Source organism: Anser anser (assembly GCF_964211835.1).
Source record: "Anser anser genome assembly, chromosome: 1".
NCBI classification, from domain to species: Eukaryota; Metazoa; Chordata; class Aves; order Anseriformes; family Anatidae; genus Anser; species Anser anser.
Window position 1 is genome coordinate 126,518,401 of NC_139720.1, and position 22,826 is coordinate 126,541,226.

At 50.0% G+C, this 22,826-nt stretch overlaps 1 protein-coding gene across 1 annotated transcript in view; it reads right to left on the reverse strand.

Moving 5' to 3' along the window:
• The window catches only part of PTCHD1 (patched domain containing 1), a 42,900-nt gene extending 27,385 nt beyond the window's left edge, over positions 1–15,515 (reverse strand). The window contains exons 1-2 of the mRNA XM_083795362.1: positions 15,017–15,515; positions 3,194–3,854 (exon numbers count right to left, since the gene is read on the reverse strand). Of these exons, the coding sequence (XP_083651488.1) occupies positions 3,194–3,854; positions 15,017–15,445 (1,090 nt within the window). The 5' untranslated portion in view covers positions 15,446–15,515. The remainder of the gene's footprint in view (positions 1–3,193; positions 3,855–15,016) is intronic.
• Positions 15,516–22,826: the final 7,311 nt, after the last annotated feature.

A 22,826-nucleotide genomic window follows, 5' to 3' on the forward strand; every position in this document is an offset into this window, starting at 1 on the left:
GAGTATTTTGCAGACATATTGCCTAAATTATTAGAACAGGCTTGTAACTGGACAAACTACTTAAGCTATTCAGAAAGTAATTCCTGAAAATACGAAAAAATAGGCAATTGCAAAACATTGCTGACCGGCTTCAGTTAATGTATTTTGGAAGGGCGGTGATGGTATCAGGATGAACTTAATGAACAGGAGAAATGGTGTGACATAAAAGTGCTGTTGATTCAGCAAGGACAAAGGTAAACTTCAAAACGTTGGAATAATCAGTCGTGCAAACAGGGTAGAAAGTCACACGAATGGTCTGTGAATTACCACACGCCACAAACCAATCGTCAACCATTTCATACTGCTGAGAAAAACGAATGTCATATGGGGATATATGAACAGGAGTGCCATATGCGAGATGTGTGAAATAATCCTCCTACTCTACTCGGTGCTTGAAGCCTCAGCCCGAATCCCGCGCCCAGTTTTAGGCACTGCGCTCCGCAGAGGGTGCCGAGCAGCCAAGAGCAAGAAGACCGCTGCAAGGCCAGTAAGCACCGCCTGAGGAAACCTGGGATGAAATGGAGGAGGACTGCACGAGTGAAAGTGGTCCCAAATACGCAAAGAAAATAAATTGCTTTCCAGATGCAGGGAATGAATAATGGCAGCTGAGCTGCAAAAGGGGAATTCGGGTTAGACATGATGTATGCTGTAGCGGTAGCACAGTGAACCACGGCAGGAAGCGACCCAAGGAGAAGGCAAAGTTCGGGGCGAGAAGGATCTGCCGGGGAAGACGTAATCTTTGTCCTGTGGCAGAGGTCAGACGATGTCTGGAGAGCCCCCCCTGCTTCGTGCTGCTGACGAGGAGCTGAAAATCCTCAGCTGCTATAAACCGGGGGAACTTCATTAATGATTTATACTAGCATAGGGGCCTTGCCTGAAATGTGTCCAGCGTAAGCATTTTTTCTGTGTAATTTTTGCTGTTAGGCATGAGATTATGAGTAATAGCTATTGGGCTACACTGTTAGCCAGAAATCCTTTAGCTTTCTAAAGGTCAGTTAATCTATGATCTAATCTGATGGTCACTGAAATTAAGAGGAAGTATTTCAGCTGGCTGTAAGGGAAAGTGGTTTGTGTCTCTAGCCTTCAGTTACCTTGAGCTAAACCATCCTTTACAATCGAAGCGATGTATAGGAATGAAACGTTTTGAAATGCATGATGAATCGTTCTGTTGTACTGCAGGATAAAAAAAGAAAAGCCCTGCCTTTCCAGCTAGTTGCTGGTTTAAAGCAGCTCTCCTAAAAAACTCCCAAACATCTTTAGTGCCTTCTGTTCACCTCTTGATGCTCCCACCCCCTGGGAGACTCAATGCAGCCGGGGATATTCCCTTATATATGGGAGACCCCCATGAACATGGCTGCTCTGTCCTGGCTTGCTCGCCGTGAGAGCTGAGCTGTGTACCTGAAAATCACTTATTTAAGAGTGGAATACTTCAAGTAAGCATGACCAAAACCAACAGGAAAAAAAAAAAAGGAAAAAAGCAGAGTGAGCTATACAGTTCAGTAGTTAAAGGAGCACTAAAATAGAAGTGTGAAATTCTTCATAGTTATCCATAAGTCTTTAAGGATTTCAAGTCTCAGCATAGCCGTTACTAGTGAATTGACAATTTGGAAGGTTATCTCAGGAAGCAGATGCCTTGATCCCTAAAAAGAGCTAATATTTCATATTTCTAAGTCACTTTCCCCAGGTACTTTCCTGTCCGCAGCTGGACTTTAGGCTGTTTTTCTACTATGACTACTCTTCTGTAACACATCTGGAAATCTCCCCCGCGTGCTTATATAAACTACTTAGTTTGAGGAAGAGATTTTTGTAACACAGGCGTAAGCATAAAAACCCACAAAAGAAAACAAAGAGTTGGGTCAGAATGCTAGCCTTCCTTCGACTCGGACTTCTTGTGCTGTTTCTTCTCTAGATTACGAGGCAGTTTAATTTTCATGGATGTCACCGGAAAACAAGAGTGACACGGTGCAGCCGATGCAGTGTAGCTGAACTCTCTTTGTCACTGAATATATTCTGCACGTTAGCTGGTAGTGTGATGCACTGAAGCATAGTCTTTAATTAAAGTGCAACAATACCGCAGACATAGTACGGGCATGGAATAGGAACCTGGCGCTCGATATAAAAATAGCTGTGCCAAAACGTGTCGTATCACTACACAACGTGACTAAGTCAGTGGAGACACTCTTACACTTGAAATCTGAAGTATTACTGAGCACTGATTTTCAGCCGGGAAAGCTGTGATCAAATCAATGCATGTATTATTCTCCGCAAATGAATAACGCTGAGAACGAGGGCGCATTAAACACCTACAGCGCGCAGAGCTTTTCACGCTGTTTATGAACCAAACACAAACAGAGGCTGTGAGCTCCCCAGAGCTCCCTCTGCCTCCCGCGAAGCCCTCCTGCCTATCTGGCTACGACGCCGGGGTTCCCCACAGACGCCCCGAACCACCTCCACCGGTGCCTGCCCTCCTCTCCTCCTCCTCGCCGCCCTCAGGACAAACACCCCACAGCACAGTCGGGCCACGGCACGAGGCACGGGGACTGAGCAGGTGCCACCAACCCTGCGGCCGGGGCCCAGCCCGAGTGGGGCCAGCGAGGCTCTCACGCCAGGGCTGGAAGTGCTCCCTGCCCCGACTCAGCTGCCGGGGACGTTTCATGAGCAACACAACCCAGAACCCAGCACTGCACTCGTCCCGTGGGCAGGCGCCGGCCAAGCAGGGAGAAAAGCACCGCCCTGCTCTGCAAAGGAGCCAGCTCTCCAAAGGCCCGTTTGCCTGCTGGGGCAGCCGATACAACCCGTCCAGCAGGAGACCTGTGCAGAGGTCTCCTTCTACCGCTGGCCACCAAACCAAGGATCAAGCGTCCGCGGAACAGCAGCAGCAGGGCTCCTCCCTTGCACTACGTGTGGCACCTGCGGGTACTTGGTGCTCACCCCCACGTGGGCATTGTATCACACAGCAGGGCACTGCGCACCACCAGGAACCCAGAAATAATCATAACGTCCAGGCACGGTACAAGCTGCTTAGGAAATGAGCTGGCACAGCGCAGCGTTAGAGGGAGCAGACACCGGGAGTCATGCAGTGATGCTTCTCCGCTGGCTGGGAAAGGCGTCAGGGAGGCACAAACACACAAAAGAGAGAGTAGGAGATAGTTACCTAACATGACGAAGGGGATCCCCAGGAAGGTGGAATTGTATTTCCCACCAGTGAGATTGATGATCCCAGCTGCAGTCAGGGTGGCAAGGGTCACGGTCAGCAATCCCAGCAGGCCAAGCCAGGGTTTGCTGCGGACACAATCCTGCATGGAGCAGCAGAGAATGGCCAAGGTGACCACAAGGACCAAGCTTGTGATCAGGTAGCGTTCTGACACCCTGCTCGTCTTCTGGAAATCCTCCTTCAGCGAAGAAGAAGTGAAAGGGTACATTTTGACTTTCCTGTTGGATTTCTGGAAAAGTTCAACAGTGTCACAAAAAATGGATTCCCACTTTTCTGCCACCATGTCATTCAAGGAGTTGATTGCCTGCAAGTAGTAGGTGAGCTGAATGGCTTCTGCAGACTTCACCCGGTCTTTGCTGTGCACAGTAACCCCACCAAGCTGATGCCCGTTATACACTTCCCTGCCATCCTTTAAGTGAGTAATCGGATAAGTGATTGCAAAATTAGTTCGATTAGAAGAACGAGCAGCCTTTAATTCCTCCAGCACATGCACTATGTCGTCCACTATGCATGTCTTGTCATTGTTCAGGATACATATATGGGCAAACGTGTAATTGAAACCAGGTCTTTGCACTTGGATCCTGGTCACAGCAGAGTGCAACTACAAGGGAAAGAGAAATCACAGACGTTATTCATCAGTCCATCCCGCCCAGCAGCAGCCAGAACAACAGCGGCTCGCGGCCTCCGTCCCTCTGCTATTCCATCTAGGCAACGGCAGCGAAAGTTCTGGTGCCTGCGGTATTAACGGCACGCTCAGCGCACAAAAAAAAAAAAAAAAAAGGAAGCATGCATTAAGGTAGCAGCCCGGCCGTTCTCCCATGTCTCTTGCAGGTAGGTGAGATGACAGGGGTGGCGGCAGCCCGGCCAGGTCAGGGGACGCCGTCGCGCTGGTGACCCCCAGGCTGCCTCTCCTCGTGCCCTGAGCGCCAGGACCGTCGGCACAGCTGGAGCATAGGTGCCAGTGTTGGTTAATTTGCCTGCTTTTTGCCTCCCTCCCTCCCCCATCAAACCCTCCACCCGCTGCAGAGCGAGGAGTCATGGAGGAGGCACCAGTTTTCTCCTCTCTCTGTTAATCAGAGGCCCTCGTTTCAGGGCCTGCAGGTTATCCCCGCTTATTGTTTGCTGTAGCAGCTTTTAGTGCAGACTCCTTTTTAAGTTGCCTTGTATCCTGATGAAATTTTCTATGAGCTCTGACCCACAGCACATTCAGTTATTTCTGAGCATCAGAAGGGCAGAAAAATTACACTCTCTCTTCAAAAAAGTACAGAAAAATCTTGCAACCCCTTCTCAATCCATTTTAGTTAATGCTGAAGAAACAAGACATCTAAAAGACAGTAAAGCAATAACCCTAACAGGCAGGATTGCAATATTTTTCAGAAGTAGAGTATTGAGTTTGCTAATGTCTTAGCAAAGTACAAACTGATTTTGGGGTATCCCCTTGTGAAACATACAGTCCTCATCCACCACTGCCACTGTTTAACTCCTGCTGTGCCACGCTCGCTGTGCAAGGAGCACCACGACCTCCTGTATAGGTGCTCTGCAGGCCAAGACCACATCACCCACCACAAGTCTGACCCTCAGCAGCTGTATAACCTCCTCTATGCCCCTCTAGCAGGCATGGGGACACCCGAAAACCCCAGCGTGGGCGCCCCAGCATGCCACTGCTTCTGCTGCCTGGTGCCAGCATCGTGTGAGGCTGGCAGCCCACACTCAGCACCATGCGTCCCCTGGGCTGGCTGAAGGGACCGGGCACCAGGGGAGCTTGTGACTGGACTGGGAACAGAGGTACGGGACCAGTCCATCCTCACACCTGGATGGCAGGAACCACAGGAGGAACACCTCTGACTGCTCTTCCTTAGAGGGGGAATAGTAATTTTCTGCCTTCATATGTCGAGCAAGACAAAGCGGACGGGCTACAGGGACATGAATCCCTTTTTTGTATTTGCATGTGCTGTTTCCCAGGGAGGACAGGAGGTTGTTGTACCAAGTCGAGAAGCTGGGATTAGGTGACATTTACTGGAATTAGCTCCTTCTGAAGAGAAACACTGGTTATAAAGCAGGAGATGGTGCACACCACAGCAGCACAGCTCATATACTCGTCTGGTGACAACGGATGACATGTCTAATACTCATGGCTCAGATCCTGCATCTGTTGAAGTTAAACAGTCGTGGTGACGCTTGTGTGCTATTTCAGACCTATCTGCAGGAAAAAAAAGAACCACCATTTAGATGATACTATGAATCTGATTATTTTGTGATTACATTGCCTAATCTGTGATGGGTATAAATTTAATTAAGCTGCCTCCACTCCTCAGGATGATATGATGTCATATATGCAAAAAATGCAAACTTCCTATATTCTCAACATGTTTTTCTAGCAGCTTGGAGGTGTGTTTTTCCACATTTGAGCAGTTTTCATTTTCTACAGAAGAACAGTTCAGTATTAATAGTAGAAAGATTTGAGAAATGAAATGAACTAATAAACCTTTTCCCAGCACTGGGAGAACACAATACCTTGCCATGGTGAGAAGGAAATTCTCCATCTTGCTGGGAGAACAAATAACTTCCTGTGCAACAGATTAAGGGCTCTTGCACAACTTTCTTCTAAAACAGAACATTAAAAGGTTTGCAAGAACATGCCAGAGAAATGAGCCTGTATGGGGAATTCATCCCATCTTTCCAGTTTGTTCCTGCCGAGCTCTGCAAGAGCTGTTTTGTGGTATGAATACAAAGGTATGTTGGTACAGGTTGAGGAAAATGCCCTGGCTTACGGAATCAAAGACAGATATCTGATTTTAAGCTTTCTTTTTTTTTTTTTTTTTTTTTTTTTTTTACAATGGCAGCTGCTGTATGTATTTCATTGACAACGGCTGTAAAACCAGATGTCATATAAAGTACAGCTGAGGACAACTAGGAGCAATAGAAGGAATTTACTGCCTGTGTTGTATTAACAATACAACAACTTCTGAAAGGATCCATCCGGTGACACAAAGCAGGAGAAGGGAAACTGTTGCATGAGTTTCATCAAACAGCGTGTTGCTATTTATCTGCTCTGCCTTGCCACTGCATTTGCTTCTTTCTACATCTGAAGCACTTTCTGTTAATATTTAGGTTATAAAATAACCTCGTCTGTCACAGCTGCTACTTCATCTTTAGCAGAAGGCTAGAAGCTAAATGCCATCCCTAAAGTACTAATCACTTCTTGGAAACGATGGTTTCAAGCTCAGGGTCCCGAGGTGCCGTGGTGGCCCTACAGCCTGCTGCACGCCTGTGCCTCTCTCCCCCTGCTCAGCCCCTGCACCCCATTGCCTCGCTGCTGCCTCCCCCCTGCCAAACTGCATCCCCACGGCCCCCAGCTCTCCTGTGTCCTGGCCTGGAACCTGGGAAGCCCCAGGAACCTGGGGCTTGCTAGCAGGAGGTGGCACAGCCTGCTGTCTGATGGGGACCGTGTCAGCACAGTAGGTTTTGAGTGGCAGGTGACTCTATTCTAACTGAATCCAGCAGATTCTCATTCACCCAACTGTTTTCTTCTCCTTACTGATCCTATTAGTAGAGAAGGGGAACTAAAAGAACATCAAAAGCTGCCTGAATAGTTTTCTTGAAGGGAGACACATACTGCCTGCTCCTCGCTCGCAGCCTTTTGGGTTAGCTAGCAGTGCAAGTAACCATGAGGCAGCTCACGGCTCAAATGCCAGAGCACTGCAGCACGAGAGCTGCACAGCATGCCTAAGCTCACTGGTCACGGTGGCACGCACTGTTTTTGGCTGAAAGTGCTCAGTCACGAAAGAACAACTTACACCTCTGCCTCTCCACCTTTGTTTCAACAGCGCCCATCCCTTGCGATTCCCCTCTCCCTTCCGAAAGCGGTGTTTGGGTGTGCCGCACACCGTGGCAGAGATTTCTGGAACAGCATTTTTCTCTCTCTTCAGCTGTTTGCATTCAGTAACACCTTGGCCCTGCTCTTTAAGTCCCATGCTTGCTGATCTGTTTACTTCAGACAGAGACGGTGGCTTCAACGGGGAGACGAACCCCCTCCTGCTGCTTGTGGGTACGGGAAGCCTGGCGTGAAGGCCTTCCATTTCACCTGGGAGAAACCATTTGCTTCACAGCCTTGGCGCGCCGCGGCCGCGAAGGTTTCCTCAAGCTGTTTTTGGCTGCCGGTCCTGCTGGCTCTGCTGTACGGGCAGGAAGGCAGGCGCCGAGGCGCAGAGCTGCCCGCTGGGCTCGGCTTCGCTCTCCCGGGAGGGCTTGGCCCAGCGTGGGGCCTGGCACGTCCTGCAGCAGGGACAGCAGAGCTGAGCCTGGAGGCGAGGGGCTGTACGGAGAGACGGACGCTCAGGACGACAAAGAAAGCTTGCTTTTACTCCTAAGTCCGTGCAGAAGATCCAGGGAGCCACAGGAAGGGGAGAGGAATGCCTCTAGCTCCGTCGCCTTGCTCAGAAGTCCGTCCTTTAATGCCAATGCGAGCACCCGCTGTCAGAATTTGGTCGGCTCCATCAGGTGACGAGGAAGCCTGCAGCCTTCCCGCGAGGCAAACAGATCCCATCCCAGCAGGGAGGGGGCAGAAACTGCTGATTCATTTGCAAAACGCTCTGATCCCAGAAATCCTCTAAGGCCATGTTATGCAATCTGCTGCCCTGATCAGAGCCCGCCAGGGTCCCACTCCTCTCCTGGCAGGACTACAATGGAGGGACCAGCAGTGGCCAGCAGTGTCCCACACAGCCCCTAGCCAAGGAAGGTACGGGACACGTCGGCTTTCCCAAGCTCCTATTTCTCATTTGTGGAAAGACAGACATCTTGACCTCCCAGGAGCCGGGTCAGCCATGGGTTTTGATGTTAAGGGTGTGCACAGCTAGCTTGTGCTTATCATACAGGCTGCGGAAACGTGTTCGGTTTTGCTGCGGAGCAGTGATGTGCGGTGTTTTATAGGTGACATTACTCATCATAAGGACCTGACTACACTTTGTTGCTTGACATATAGTCGATGAATGGCCAACTAGATAAAACTAGCTAGGTATATGTATGTCTTCCCCTATCGCAAATGAGCTGGCACATAGAGACGTGTTTCACTCATGGGAATAAGATCTTTACCACGCCACATTACATTGCCTTTGCTAATATTTGACTCAATTTAGTCTTTCAGTCTATGTCTGATGGTTCAAATTAAAGATGAGATTCCCTTTAGCCAGTGTTGCCAACTCTTATTATTTTTTTATTGTCATTTTCACTAAGTCTGGTGTTTCTCTGAGCCCTGAAGCCTGAAGTGGTGTGATTTTTTTTGGAGAATCTCAGCTTTCATTACATGAAGAAAAGTCTGATCTCACGGTTACGGAGAGCCTGAGAAGGCTCAAAAATAAAGCAAGGAGTGAACTCATTATGTATCACTGCTTCAAGTCTCATCACTGCTTTAGGCTCTGTATTGCTTTCTAGTTTTTCAGTCTTAAGAATGATTTTGAATACAGGCTTCACTCTCACGTGAAGCTGGTTTATTCTTTGGGTAATTTTTACAGGTAACTTGTGCCAAAGGAAATGAAGAGAAGAAGAAGCCTTTATTGGATTGCTGTAAATTTCTCCACTTTTTCTATGATCTCAGTAATGTTTGCCATGTTCTATCTTTGCGGAGTGCTTTTTTTATGCACTTTGAGAGACAGCCTCAGTGAAAAAGTAAAAGGGTTATGGGAGAGAAAAAGACTTAACAGAGCTCCCGGCCTAATTCACAAAAGAAAACACTGTGGACTCCACAGACATGGGCAGAATTAAACCAACATAAATTTATTTTAACCAGAAGAAGGTGTGGAGAAGGACGACAAGGGAGCCTCTGAGCAGGACCAGGCCCTGAGGCCAGCCTGGGTACCTGGGTACAGGACAGTGCTTCAAGGGAGGCTGGTGGGGAGCAGCCTCCTGCCCAAGCCGTTCTGGCCGAGGGATGGCAGTTGCGTGCACTGACAAGTCAGGAAGCCAGCAGATCCTAGCAGCTCGGAAAACACATGGAAATTGTAGCTGGACTCTTTTACTAGCAGTCCTACAACCAGTTTTCCTGAAAAGATGCTAAAATACTAGTTTATGGAAGCTATGTATTTTTACAACTATTTTTTCAGCTGTCCAAAACATGGTGAATAGTATTTTCTCTAAACAATTTTCAGGTAATTAAAATCTAAAAATTGTTCAAAACACAACTCATCAACCGAGGGACAACAACTATTGCTCAAACATACATGCTGGCAGCTATGTGTGCATTTACTTTTCCATCTACCTTACTGGTAGCTACAGATAATTGCTAGCTAAGATTTTTCTTTTCTAATCTGAAGTGGAGAACCTTTCCTAACCAATGTGGTCTTAATTTTGACCAGCACCCTGGCAAATCCATCTGGATTTGTTTCAATGAGAGGAACACACTCTGGTTCGGACTGTGACTTTTCAGGCTGACTGCTCCTGGAGGAGACATGATGCGTGGGCTGCGCAAGTCCAGTATGTGAAGCACAGCCAAGGACTCCGAGATCCATTTCTCATGACAGGTATGGAGACTTCACTCTTGCTGCTGATGTCACATTAGATCCACCGGTGTCCTCCACAGAGCTACCCTTCTCCATGAAGACCCTTCAGTCCTCACAGCACCTCTCGAGGGGACTGGGGATGCAGTGCAAGCTCGTATGAAGGGCTCCTCCAGCAGCGGTGTGATGGGTGGCCCCTACCTCGTTGCAGAAAACCTCACGAGCTACAAGCACACAGCCCATCAAGTTCATCAGCGACTTAGCCCCCTGTCCTCTCTCCCAGCAGGAATGAGGGGGTTCTCCCATACACCCCAACTTCAGGGCTTTTCTTCAACTCACAGCTTTCGGGAAGCCCCAGCTTGGTTGCTCTAGCCGACTGCACCCCTGCAGCACTGCCTGGTCCCTGGTGGCCGTGACGCATGGTGTCCCCTGAGCTCTGGTCCCTCCTCTGGAGGGGTGACAGCCCCTCAAGGGAACCTGTACCTCACACACTGTGCTGCGGGAGGCAGGACCTGAAGCGACTGGGGGCTGCTGCACATGCCTCCCCGCGGCATGCCACTGGCCATCCCTCTTCCCTGGCTGTGCCCGGATCTCACCTGCGTATCTTAATTCTCATCTGTTTTCGCATAAGATACGTTTTAGCCCTGCAGCATTGTGCTGCTATGACAACAGGCTTGCACTTCTGCTGCTTTCACGCCCTTGTTTTTCTTGTATTAGGACTCTTCCCCTCGTCTTACAGCCTTGCTCTGAAGACATGACTTCATCCTTTTTTTTTTTTTCCTAGCAAAATGCACTATTTGTTTTGCTGACAATTTCTCTAGAAGCACTGTTAGTGCTGAAGCTATGCAGAGAAGGTGAAGACTACTATATACATTGCTAGATCCACAGCTGGCTGGCTGCCTCCAGGCCTTCTGAAGTACCTTAAGTTTTAAAATGCAGGGTTGGGTGCCTTACGCTAGTCAGAGCTGCACCAGCCCCAGCCTTCAGCTCTGCTACGGCCAGCACTGACTTCTACCAGCTTTGAAAACAATGGCTTCAGCGTGCCATGTTACTACAGCAAAGCAATTAGAAATACCACAAACACAGGAACATAAATATAGCTGGTTCCTCCACGAGTTTCCTCACACGTAGAAAATAAATGAGGAAATCTGGAAGGCCTGCGGACAGAGCATGCAGGCAAACACATGGGCAGACATAGTAATTAGGGAGCAGAGAGAGGAAAAGAAACCCAAACAAGTATGAGGTCTGCAAAAATTTGAAGTTTGACTGTCTTGCTTTGCAATAATCAGAAGTTATACAGTGCTTAAATAAATGTGTGCTTATACATGAATATTTTACTATTTGCTTGCACGTGCAAATAGGTATTTAATCAGTGAACTAGACACATTGATGGCCAGTTCATAGGAGAGAGGCAATGTGTAAGCACTGTCTGAAAATATGTAGTTAGGACAGTTTCTTTCAAAGAAATAAGCCTTCAACTACACATTTTTGTCTAGGCAAACTGTAAATAAAATCCCTTTTAGGAAGGCATGTCACATTTCATTCCCTTTTCATCTGTGCATCATAAGTAGAGTTATTGCTAAAAAATATTAGTACTGTGTTAATGTTATAAACACAATAATATAAGTAGAAGAGAGTCTACCCTGCAAAAAAAGAAAGCTTTCATTACGAAAAAAAAAAGTCTATTGTAGTACAATGCAGTTAAATGGCTCTAATTATGGAGGAACAAACAGGCTCAAAATGTCTCAAATCCTGGCTAAGTCAGAATATGTTTTCAGGGCTTCAAAACATCTGGCTAGGTCCATATTTCCAGCCAGTCTGTGTGCCTTCAACCTCCCAAGTTTCTAGCTGCAAGTGGAAATATCGCAATGAACTGGCAGGGGGCTGCTCTTACGCTATTTTTAGGCTGGATTCTAGGCTTAGATGAGCTGTACAGAATTTACACTAGCATTTGAACTTTTGCGCAATGGTTCACACCAAATATCCAAAATTATTTTTGTTTCTCCAAGCACTTCTTGGAAATACAAGGGTAACAGCAGACTTTCTTCAGCGGAGTGTTCATACTCCCTCTCTCTCTTTCTCTTGGCAGAGTGAAATCTTGAGGAAGAAAGAGGTCCTGCACTTGGACAGCAGTGGATGCAGCTGCCCTGTGCGCAGCTGTAGAGCAGGTGGAGCAGCGAGCACGATGTCACCACTGCCCTCCAGCACATCCCAGCCCCAGGATGCATCTCTTGCATATCCGAGACTCTCTAGAGGCTTCTCTTGGACCATCCATTCCAGGACATGTTTAGGTTTCTCCCCTTCCTCTCTTCTGCAGATGGCTAGGACAGTTGGAAACGCAACGGATGGCAGGCCCAGAAACACTATAAGCATTTACGGGGAGTTATGAGAACTACGGATGGAGATTTACTTTTATACAAACAAAAACGGTACTCGGCATTGCCTCCAAGCCAGAACTATGCTAGCAGGCAGCCACATGCCTCCCTGCTAATTAGCAGGAGAGACCTTCCATGGAGCAGCTTGCGTGTCCAGCAAGATGCGCCGCTGCCAGGTGGGCAGCCAATGCCACGCTGGCACAGGCATGCTGTGCCCCACGACTGCTCTTGCCTGGGGAGTGCTGCCTGGGGTCTGGGCCCTTTCCTAAATCTCTACCTGGCCAGCCAGCGGGGTGCTGCACGGCTGTGGCAGCTGACAGCTTCTTGGGCTGACAGCCAGTCCATTAGGAACTGCACTAAGACAACCAGGGTATTTTGAAGAAGCCACCACAGAAGTTATTATAATAACCAATTCATTAATTAGGATACTAGATTGATTAACTTTTGACAGTGCCACTAAGCTCTAACTGCTCAGACCCCAAAACTGCATAACCCGCATAACCCTCTACCGGGGGGATGATAATGGAAGCTCACTTCTTCCTCTGCCGTAGCCAGAGAAAATCTCCTTCTCTTCCCCTTCCATGCGACCAGGGTAGCAGTAACGGTGAAGGCTCGTTCCCTCCCCTCCGTGGCTGGTGATGTAGGATATGGCCAGCAAGGGAACCTAGAAAGGGTGCTGCAAGAGCAGCCGGTGCCTGCCTGAGGCTACCTTGGGTCTCCCGTCCACCTGCGAGCGGGTGGAGATGCAGCAAGAGCCCTACGGGAGGAGCCGAGGCCTCTTCTACAGCAAAAGCTCTTCCCTGGGGAGGTCATCCTTCCCCTGAAGGGGAAAGGTAAGTAAATGCTGCCTGGGGGGTTCTCTGCCCTGACTGCACCCCCATGGCAGCATTCGGAGGCGTGCAGGTGGGATCACCCCCGGTCCATCTGCGGAGCAGCACTGGCTGGCTTTGGGCTGGGGGCAGGGGGCACGCTGCAGATGCCTTCGCTCCTCTCTGCCCTCCGTGCAGCCGGATACGCATAGGAAAACCTTGATGGACACCTTTTCCCTTCCTCCTTCTCTCGGTGAGTCCTGCTGACACAGAATGATGTAGCCCTGCATCACCACCAGCATAACAATACTGGGAGCTGGGAGCTCTCCCTCCTGTTTCGCCGGGTTTCGACCCCGCTGGGCCATCCACGAGGTTGGACGGGCAGCTGCCTGAGCCCGGCTCTGCCCGCAAACAGAAAAACATTCAGGACAAAGGCCATAATCTGTTCTGCACGAGGCACACTGGAATTAATTAGATAAGTAAAGAGTTGGAAATAATGCATCAAATACGCCTGACAATGTCAGATTAACAGTATGAGTAAACAGTCAAATGGCAATGCCGTTCATTATCTCACTAAATGAAAAATAATCATTTTGTTGGCAAATTCTGTCTGTTAAAAATGAGGCAGCATTAAACACTGACAGAACTTTCTAAGTTATAGCTCTTCCGCCGATATGATAAATCTTATGCAGAAGTTTGCTTGTGGAGGGATTCAGAGCAACATTTATTTGTGTGTCACTGTGCTATCGATAAAACTACAGATCTCTGGAGAAAGCAGTACAGAGAAAAAAATCCATTATCATTACTGTCCTGTGACTGAGTAAATGTGCATACACTGGATGCGAATGCAATCCGCGGTACAGGAAAACGAAGGAATGAAAACCGTTTCTCTGGAGTTTTCTCGTTCGCCGGTACCGTTTCTGTGCCTGTGCTCAGCCAGCCTGTGCTCGTTAGATCTGTCTGCTGATTACCGTTGGGTAACACGTTAACAGCAAGAAAAGAGAAGCGGAAAACAGCGAGTGGCTCTGTGCTACAGTCCTGCATGTGGCTACGGTGGAAATAGAAGAGAAATAAATCCACTCTAACAGTTATTTCCTTGTTTAGTAAAGAGCGACATCTCCCCAAAGTCTCTCACAAGCGGTATGTGTACCTTTTTTTCTTTTTTTTTGGTCATTTGAGAGGAGACACTCCCTGAAGCTATTAAGAAGAATTAGTGTTGGCTTTTGCAGGGTCTGACAGCCTGACATTCAGGGAAAAAGGGGAAAAAAAAAAAGCCATGCCGAGCCTCTGGGGTTTCCGTAAAGCAACAGGGAAAACGTGCCGGGCTGAGCCAGCCACACCTCTGCCTCTCTGTGTGTGTTCGGTCGTTCGGCACCCTTTCCCTCCGTGCACCCGACCCTCTTAACACCCGGTTTTTGCATCCGTCCTCTTCGCTTCTCCTTCCCAACCCCTTCCAAACTACTCCGGCGCAAGCTGGCATGCCAGCTCGGGCACACGCAGGTTGCCGACATGTTATGGCACACGGTGCGGCGAGCCGTCCTGCCAGGTACTCGCACGCCCAGAGCCCTCAAAGTGACACGGGGGGACGCCGCCGGGGGAATTGGGGTGGCCGTGGCGCTCCTCACCTCCCCGAGCCACCCGCAGCGCCACGGGGGGCCGGGAGCGAGGAGTGGGGTGCCTCCTTTGGGCGCTTTGCTCCGGGGCACCGTGCGATGGGGAGGGATGGGAAGGGGATGAGGAGGGATGGGAAGGGATGGGAAAGGATGGGAAGGGATGAGAAGGGATGGGAAGGGATGGGAAGGGAATGGGGAGGGATAGGAAGGGAAGGGAAGGGGATGCCCGCATGCAGCACCCCCAGAGCATCCCCGGCGCCCAAGTGCTCGGCAAGTTGGAGCGGGGCAGCGGTGCTGGTGGGCAGCATCACCCGGGGCGAGGCGAGGCGAGGCGAGGCAGGGCGCAGGAAGGAGGCAGCGGCCCCCGCTCCGCTCCGCTCGGCTCCGAGCCGGGCCGGGCGTCCCAACTGTTGCGGGGGGCGGCTCGGAGGTGCGGGCACGGCGGGGGCCGGGGCCGGGGCGCCGGCGCGGTTACCTTGAGGATGAGATCGGTGTGGTGCTGGTCCAGCATGTTGGCCTTGCGGAAGGAGGTGATGATCACCCTGCCGTACCTCCCCGGCGTCTGCAGGTCGGAGTAGAGCCGGTGCTTGGAGCGGTTCACCGGGAAGAGGCTGTCCACCAGGTTCCTCTCGATCTTGGCCAGGCTGTGCGTGGGGGCCAGGAGGTGCTCCACGCTCTCCTCCACCTGGTAGCGGCTGAAGCTGGCGCCCAGCAGGATGGAGATGAGCACGGGCGCCGAGGCGAAGAACACCGGGTGGCTGGCGACGAAGTGGCCGAGCCGGGAGAAGGACGTCCCCAGCCCCCTGTGCAAGACCTGCCGCAACATCCTAGTGCGGAGGGCGCGCAGGAGGGCGAGCGCCGCGCCGGGGCCCCCGCGGCTCCCCCACGGCCCCCGCAAGACCATGGGGCAGCCCCGCCGGGCGCCGCCTCCCCGCCGGCCGCGGCTGCGGGGGGCCGGGGGCCGCCGCCGCCGCCGCCGCGCGGGTGCGTGCGAGCGGGGCGCGGGGGCGTGCGCGGGGCGCGGGGGCGTGCGCGGGGCGCGGGGGCGCGCCCGCCTGCCGCCTGCGCGCGCGGGCCCCCGCCCCGCCCCGCCCTGCCCCGCACGGCGCTGCCGGAGCCCCGCGGCCCCGAGCGGCGGCGCGGACCGCCGGGGGCACCAGCCCCGCCGCCGCCGCCGCCCCCCCGCCGCCCTCAAGGGGGAAGGCGACGGCGACGAAGGGGCCGGCGCCGCTCGCCGCTCCCCGCCCCCGCCGCGGAGTTTGCGCGGGGCCGCCCGCAGACTGCTGACTAATCCCCCCGCCGCCGCCGCCGCCGCCGCCGCAGGCGGGCCGGGCGCCCGCAGCCCTCCGCCGAGGGGCCGCGCCGGGCGGCGCCTCCCGCCGGGGCCGCGCTCGGGACGCCCCGCCCCGCCCGCCCCGGCACCGGCACCGGCACGGGCACGTCCCCGCGGCGGGGGCACCCCCGACGGCCGCGCCGGCCCGCGGCCCCCGGGCTGCGGAGGGCAGGGCTGCCCCTGGAGGCCGGGCCCCGCGTTTGTTGGAGCCCAGCCGGGGCGGGCCGGGGGTTCCACGACCCGGCCGGAGGGAAGTTTTGCGGCCCGGCAGCCGGTACACCTGTTGCTGCCTGAAGCGGCGGCGGCTCCCGGCTTGGGCTGCCCCCGGGCCGGCACGGCCCGCAGACCGACAGCCCCTTGCGTTTCGGTGGCGTCTGACCCGAGCTAACGCGCAGTCACGGGCGCTTCGCCTCCTTGACACCGTTCCCGTCTCCTCGCTCGCAGCTGGGTCGCGCAGCCTGAATGCCAAACTCTGCCCGTGTTTCGGTGCCTCTAACGCTCGGCGGAAAAGCGCCGAGTTATGGCCACTCGTGCCCCCGCTTCCCCCGATGCTCCTGGCTCGCCGTGCCCAAGGCCGGCACGCACTCGGGAGGCTGCCCGCAGTGCCAGCCCGGCTGCTTCTTGCCTGCCGAGGCCAGGGATGCGGGTGTTTGTGCTGCGGGCCCGCGCCTGCTCGGCTCTGCTCCCCGCTGCACCAGCCCCAGATCAATCGAAGGAGAACAGTTCATTTGAATAAAATCAGAAGAAAACATCAAAGATGGAAACAGCAGCCGAAGCACAGACAAAGGAGACGATTTGTCTCAAGTCTCCGCAAAGTTCAGCAGCAGATCAGGACACGGAGCCCAGGTCTCTCGTCTCCCCACAGAGCTGCAGGCAGATCGAGCAGAGGTTGGCTTGTGTTACTGTTAGGGTGAAGCATCGGGATGTGCCTGGTGCCTTTTGTCATCAGCAACGAGCAAAGAGCTTTTGTCATTGCTACTGGCAGTGTCATTTGTGCTGGTATTTTTTTTTTAGGCTCCATTAAGTGATTTTTATTTTATCATTATTAAAAATGAAGGGGACTATTAATTATTTCAGTAACCAGCCAGTGGCTGATTCACGAGTCTTGCAGCGTACCTCAGTGAAACAAATATGAGGACCTGACATCGGGCCCAGTTCTCAGCACGTTACGGTGGGGGAGCTGCAAGGAGAGGAGCAGCTAGGTCTCAGGTGCTACTCTGCGAGGAACAAAGCCTGGCCGAGCAAAGTGCCACCCTCGCTTGTAGGGGAAATCCCCAGTAACTGGAGCTCCTGGCAGCAGCCTACAGGGCAGCACGCGTTCACCGGCTGAGCAACACCCAGCTCCGCGTGTCCTGTGGAGGAAATGGAAGGGAGGGCAGGATTTCTGTCACGTATGTGTGCTACTCTGCTACAGCCTTGAATGGCCCTTTGCAAAATAGATAACGATGTCTCATTGCTCTAGAGTGTTTCCAAAGTGAATTAAGGCGAGAACGATGGGAAGAGATGACCATACGATGAGGTGCAGATACTGGGAAGAGGGATAATGAGGGGGAGGACAATATGATTATGTCCTTTCAAAGCGAACGCCTCAGGGCAGCTACTTTTGGGGACAGAGTGTAAAAGGGAGATGGGAAAGACATGACTCAGAGAGACGGCCCCTGTGCAGGGTTCAAGTCTGCTCTCAAGAGCAGACCTGTCCCCTGTGAAGCACTGTTATCGCTTAGACCTGTGCAGACAGCCTCGACCGACGCTCGGGAGCTGTCAGGAAAAGAGAAGGCCAGACGGGTCCTGTTGGTTTAGCATGAGGCCAAGCTCTCTCTGCTGGGGCTGAAAGGCTTGGGTAGGCTCCCCACAGCCCAGGCCGCAGGGCTTTAGGTCTTTGCAAGCGCCAGAAGGATGCTTTGAACAGCCAGGAACGAGCATCTCTCTATGCATCTGCTCCAATCTTGTCACAATAGCAAATTTGAAAACTAACGCGAGAGGAAGGAGTTGGCAAGGCTTTCTTTAAAATAACCCCTTCCTCCTACCTCCCCAAAAGGGGTCCTGTGAAAGCAAAAGCTGAGAAGCGATGGAGGGGGAGGGTTTCTGGTGAGTGACTTCAGATGAGTGAAGAGGGCCTAGGGGAAAGGAAAGGTGGCAGGAGCATCTGGGATGGCTGTGGGAGGTATGCAGAAAGTCAGGATTTTGCGTTGTTTAGTTAGGCATGAGGAACCGGAGAAGATATTTTAGGAGCGTCTGCATGGGATTTAGTGCTGTGAACGGGGAATGATTTTTGCAAGAGAGCACTGAGCAACGTGTGATGCAGGTTCCAGCTGGAGTTTGGAGAGAATGAGGTTACCCACAGTGAGGAGATGGGTAGCAAAGACTTTTTTTTTGTTTTTGGAAAGGAACTATAAAAAGACTTCCAAGGAGAGTTTAATAATTATGGCCAGATTCTTAAGGGATGCAAAACATTTTTCACTGAAGTTCTCCATGTTAAGTTCATTTGTACCTGCTGAAAGCCTGGCTGGTGACGTGCAAAGCTGTTCTGCTTTGTGCCGAGGGATCAAAGCGACATGTGGCCAGCCCAAGGTGGCTGGGGAAAGCAGTAGTTGTCATTGCATCACCCAGCCATGCTCTGCTCTGTATTGCTTGGCCTTAGGCCTGGGACCTGGGCCAATGCCAATTAAATTGGTGAGGGCACAGACAAGGTTAATGATAAAGTTAATCTCCCATTGCTGATTGGTGAGAGAACCTCAGAACTGGTAGCTTGAGTTTGCAGTGAACAGAAGAGCGGAGCAGAAGCTCTCCTCCTTATTTCCATGCTGGGTCCCATGGCAGTAGGAGGATTATCCAAAAGAATCAATCTTTTCACTGATAAATGCTGCACTTCTACCGCAAAGATGGCGATTTGCTTATATCTAACAGGGCATTACAGAAGCAACCATGGGAAATTGTAAATTGGTCTTAGTGCAATTAATAGTTTGCATTTAATCACATTAACCTGTACCATGACTTGCCTACAGCTGCAAGCAGGCAGCAAGGGAGAGCCCTGGACTGGGAGACAAGAGACCTGTGCTCTGTTCCTGATCTGCTACTGAACTTCACAGTCTGAGGACCTCAAAACCAAGGTGATTTTTTAACTCTGCAGCCAGAGAAAGACGAAATGATCACATCAGAATTTTTGGCATGTGTGTTCCCCCTCAGAACAAGTTTGCTGGGGCTATCCAGGCAATGGCTGCCTTGTTACCCCAATGTACAAACAACAAAGCCAAGGCATGGCCACGCATTTTGCCCCCTGCACCCACGGATTTCATTGCCAGGATTCAAGATGGCTGATCTCTTGCCTCCTGAAACAGGCTACTGGCAAAACCAGCCCTGCTGAAATTCTTTCTTTCGCATCCCTAAGCCCCTAGCGTTCACCAAATGGAAGGGAAAAAGGTGAAGATGAAGTACAGCTACGGCTGTGCGCGCACTTTGCATTGCACTCCCCAGTGCCCTGACGTTCTGCCACCCGTGACAGGGCATACCTGTGCTAATTGGGCTTGCTATTGCAGATCTTGGGAGAAGTCACAGGAACTGGGGGATCTTCTCGCATCAGCTAAAAGGAAAGAGATCCTCCCTCCTGGTGCTGCATGACAACATTTCCTTTTCGCAGCCCGTCCTGTAGAATGCAAATAGGTAAATGCTCTTTGCTGGCCTGTTCCTCCTACTAGACACAGAGACATATAAAAAGAATGTAAATCACCAAGAAATACTTTGACAGCTGGCACCTGATTCTTTCCCGAGTGCCCTGACGGTCACTCTTCGGCAGCTCTTTGCTGATTCATGAAGACTGCTAAGAGAAAGCGCGTGTGACTTATCTTTTATAGAGAGTAATAAAAGAGGGAAGTGCCCTGTGTGGCTGGAACTGCAGCTCTGTGGTCTGTCTCTGAGATGCTCCATTAGCCTGCTGCTGGCAGCGATGACGCAAAAATTGGAGATTCCCGGTTGTACCATTAGCATGAACGGACTGAAAAGCACAAACGGGAATGTCACAGGGAGCCCGTGCTTTTTCTTTGCTTGTATGAAAACTCAGTAGAGGGGAAGGATGATTCTGTTCCCTCGCACGTTGGCGCAGGCTGCACAAAAACACAGCTCTGCTTTTGTTTTGCTATTCTCCCATATTCTGTTAGATCTAGACTCACTTCTTAAGCTGAAGCCTTTGGACTGTCATTCTCTGGCTATATTTTTGGCCAGGCTCTCTGATTTTTGTGAATGACCGGATTGTTAATCATGGCCTCTCACCTGTTTATTTTAAAACAGTGACTGCTGTTGCCTCTCTCAGCATTGCCTCTGGCCTTAAGGAAGGGTCTTTGCTTTGCCGTAAACAATAATGGCCTGGAAAAAAGTCCTTCATTGCAGGAAGGTGGATTAAGTTCTTATTTTGAAATGCAGTCTAAATGGTCCTGATGTAGTGCAATGTAACAGCTAATATAAGCAGACGAGTCAATTTACAGCTTTCATACTACATTTTAAGAAACAAAACAAGCAGACAAGACAGCACAATAAATCTGCCTAGTGTCCCAGCCTGGTTGATGTTAATTGAATGCAGTTGTATCAGATAACTGGATGACGCAGTTTCCTAAAAATAGGAAACGCACCTATTTTGTCAAGAACATAAATTTGTCCAAGGAAATACAGGACAGACTTAAACAAGATATTCGTTGGGATAAAAGTCTGTGAACCAATGAAGGAGCATAGATGTTTATGTACTATCCTGCATATAAAATACAAAGTTCATATTAGAATAACCCTGATGATACTAGAAAACCAATTATATTATTCAGGATTCAAGGGACTGACAGAAAAAAAAAAAAAGAAGTATCATTTATGGATAAAATTTCCAGGAAAGTAGGAATTTAAAATTTAATCATCACCATTAAGTGTGTAAAATTATGGCTTCTTTGCTTTAACAGTAAAAGCACTGCTTTAAGAGACAAGTTTTAGTATAAAACAAAACATTAGCTAGGAGTTTAGTAAATATGTCTGGAGACACTGAGATTTTGGCAGAGTGTATCTCCTAGAGTAGTGTGAATGTTTTTTTTTCTGTTTATGTGTCTTCACAAAAAACTGGGCAAAACAAGTAGGTTGCAAGTGAAAGCAAAAGAAAACACATGGAGCTATTGGAATAGGATTGCATTTGATTTCAAATTCAGGAATAAATGTATACATATACACATGTATACACACATATACATGTATGCTAACACGCATATACACCATATATATGTGCTTGTATATATGTGTATATAAATACTTAGGTATATATATTTACACACAGGTTTAAGTGAAAGCAAGGGACATTTAAGTCATATGCTAGCCAAGCTTTTTAACAGCAATGTCTTTCTAATAGCAATGCAGAGTACTAGGGTCACCTAAGAAGGGTGTAGACTTTTCCATTGCAGGATTTTAAAGGCAAGCTGGATAAAGTTGTAAGGTGCGACATAAGCATTGCTAATCCCACCTTGGGGTAGAAGAATGGACTAGGTGTCCTTCTGATGTGTCTGTCAGCCAGCACTATTTCCTGTGACTCTAGGATATAGCTGAAGAGTGGGTTAGATGTCTCACACACCTTTGATGAAGTATAATGTAAGAAAAAGAGTCTGTGATTTGTGGATGCAGAAACACTTATTACCGAGATGGAGAACAGCTCTGTAGCTCACCTACAGGAACAGAAAACATGGGCTAGTTGGTAGTCCCTGGCACGGCAGCCAAGCTGTAAAGGCAGGGCTGGTCACCCTATTTCTCCCCCCCTTACTGCTTCGCATTCTGACTTCTATCCCCTTTATAGCCTTTGGCTAGGCTTTGTGTCTCTAAAGCTGTTAGTAAAGAGAATTATCTAAATATAAATTACAGATATACAGCTTTGGGACAGCACACTCTGACTCAGAATTTTCTTCATACTGCTCTGTCACGTTCTTCCACCTGCATTTAGATTGCATATTGAGTCATATTGACAGTGTAGTTGGCTCTAAAGTATGAGACCTTCAGTAAAGGACATTTAAAAAAACCTCTTATATTTTTCCCCAGCCTTTCAGAGTGTGCATGTGAACTGGTATCAGGTTGACTAGGTTTTAGACTATCACAGAGTTTTTGCATCATTTACAGGAGCAGCAGCGACTGTTGGTGGAAGGATGGACCAAGGACTGAAAGCTCCAGGAATCAGGTTCTACCACTTCACACTGTCAATCTCCCCATGCCTTGGTTTATTTCAGATCAGGATGAGAAAAGCTGCCTCTCACAGGGAGTGGAGTGAGTGTAATCAGTGATTTAAGAGCATCTAGGAAATACAATGCGATACAGCAATGTTGAGTTGTATTTAGACCAGAGAAGCCTTATTCATAAAATCATTCTTAATGTTCCCTTTGTTATGCTTTATCAATTGTTATTAAGTGCTAAAATGAGCCAAGTAATACAATGAAAATAAAGAAGTGAGTTTTAATTACTCTGTCCTCAGTCCATTTCTAGCTTCCCACAAAAATATGGATCCCTTATGACCGCTGTCACAGCTCTGCCCCAGCTCTCCTTTCTCAACATACACCAGGCAATTGTACCAGGTACATGGTTGTAAGAGTTTGGATGTGCCTCCATGCTGTTTCTCTGGTGTGCCTTGAGCTGCTACTGTCCTTTCCGTCTGTCACAAACATGCCGTTCTCTTGCATTGCTCTAAGTGCTTGTGAATGAAGTCAGGGACTGCCTACAGTCGGGAGAACATAGAGGAAAAGCAATTAGGATTTTTAAGGAGCAAAGCAAACAAGCAAAACAAAATAGCCTCCTTGTTTTAAAGCAGGGGAATGCCATTCACGCAGCCCTTATGTTAAATGTGATCACTAAAAATGTATCACAGCCCTTAAACAGTGCTTAAAAATGTCATTACTTGCTTACTCCATGTTGCCGTGTGGACAGCATGCAGGGCAGTAGCTGAAGATTT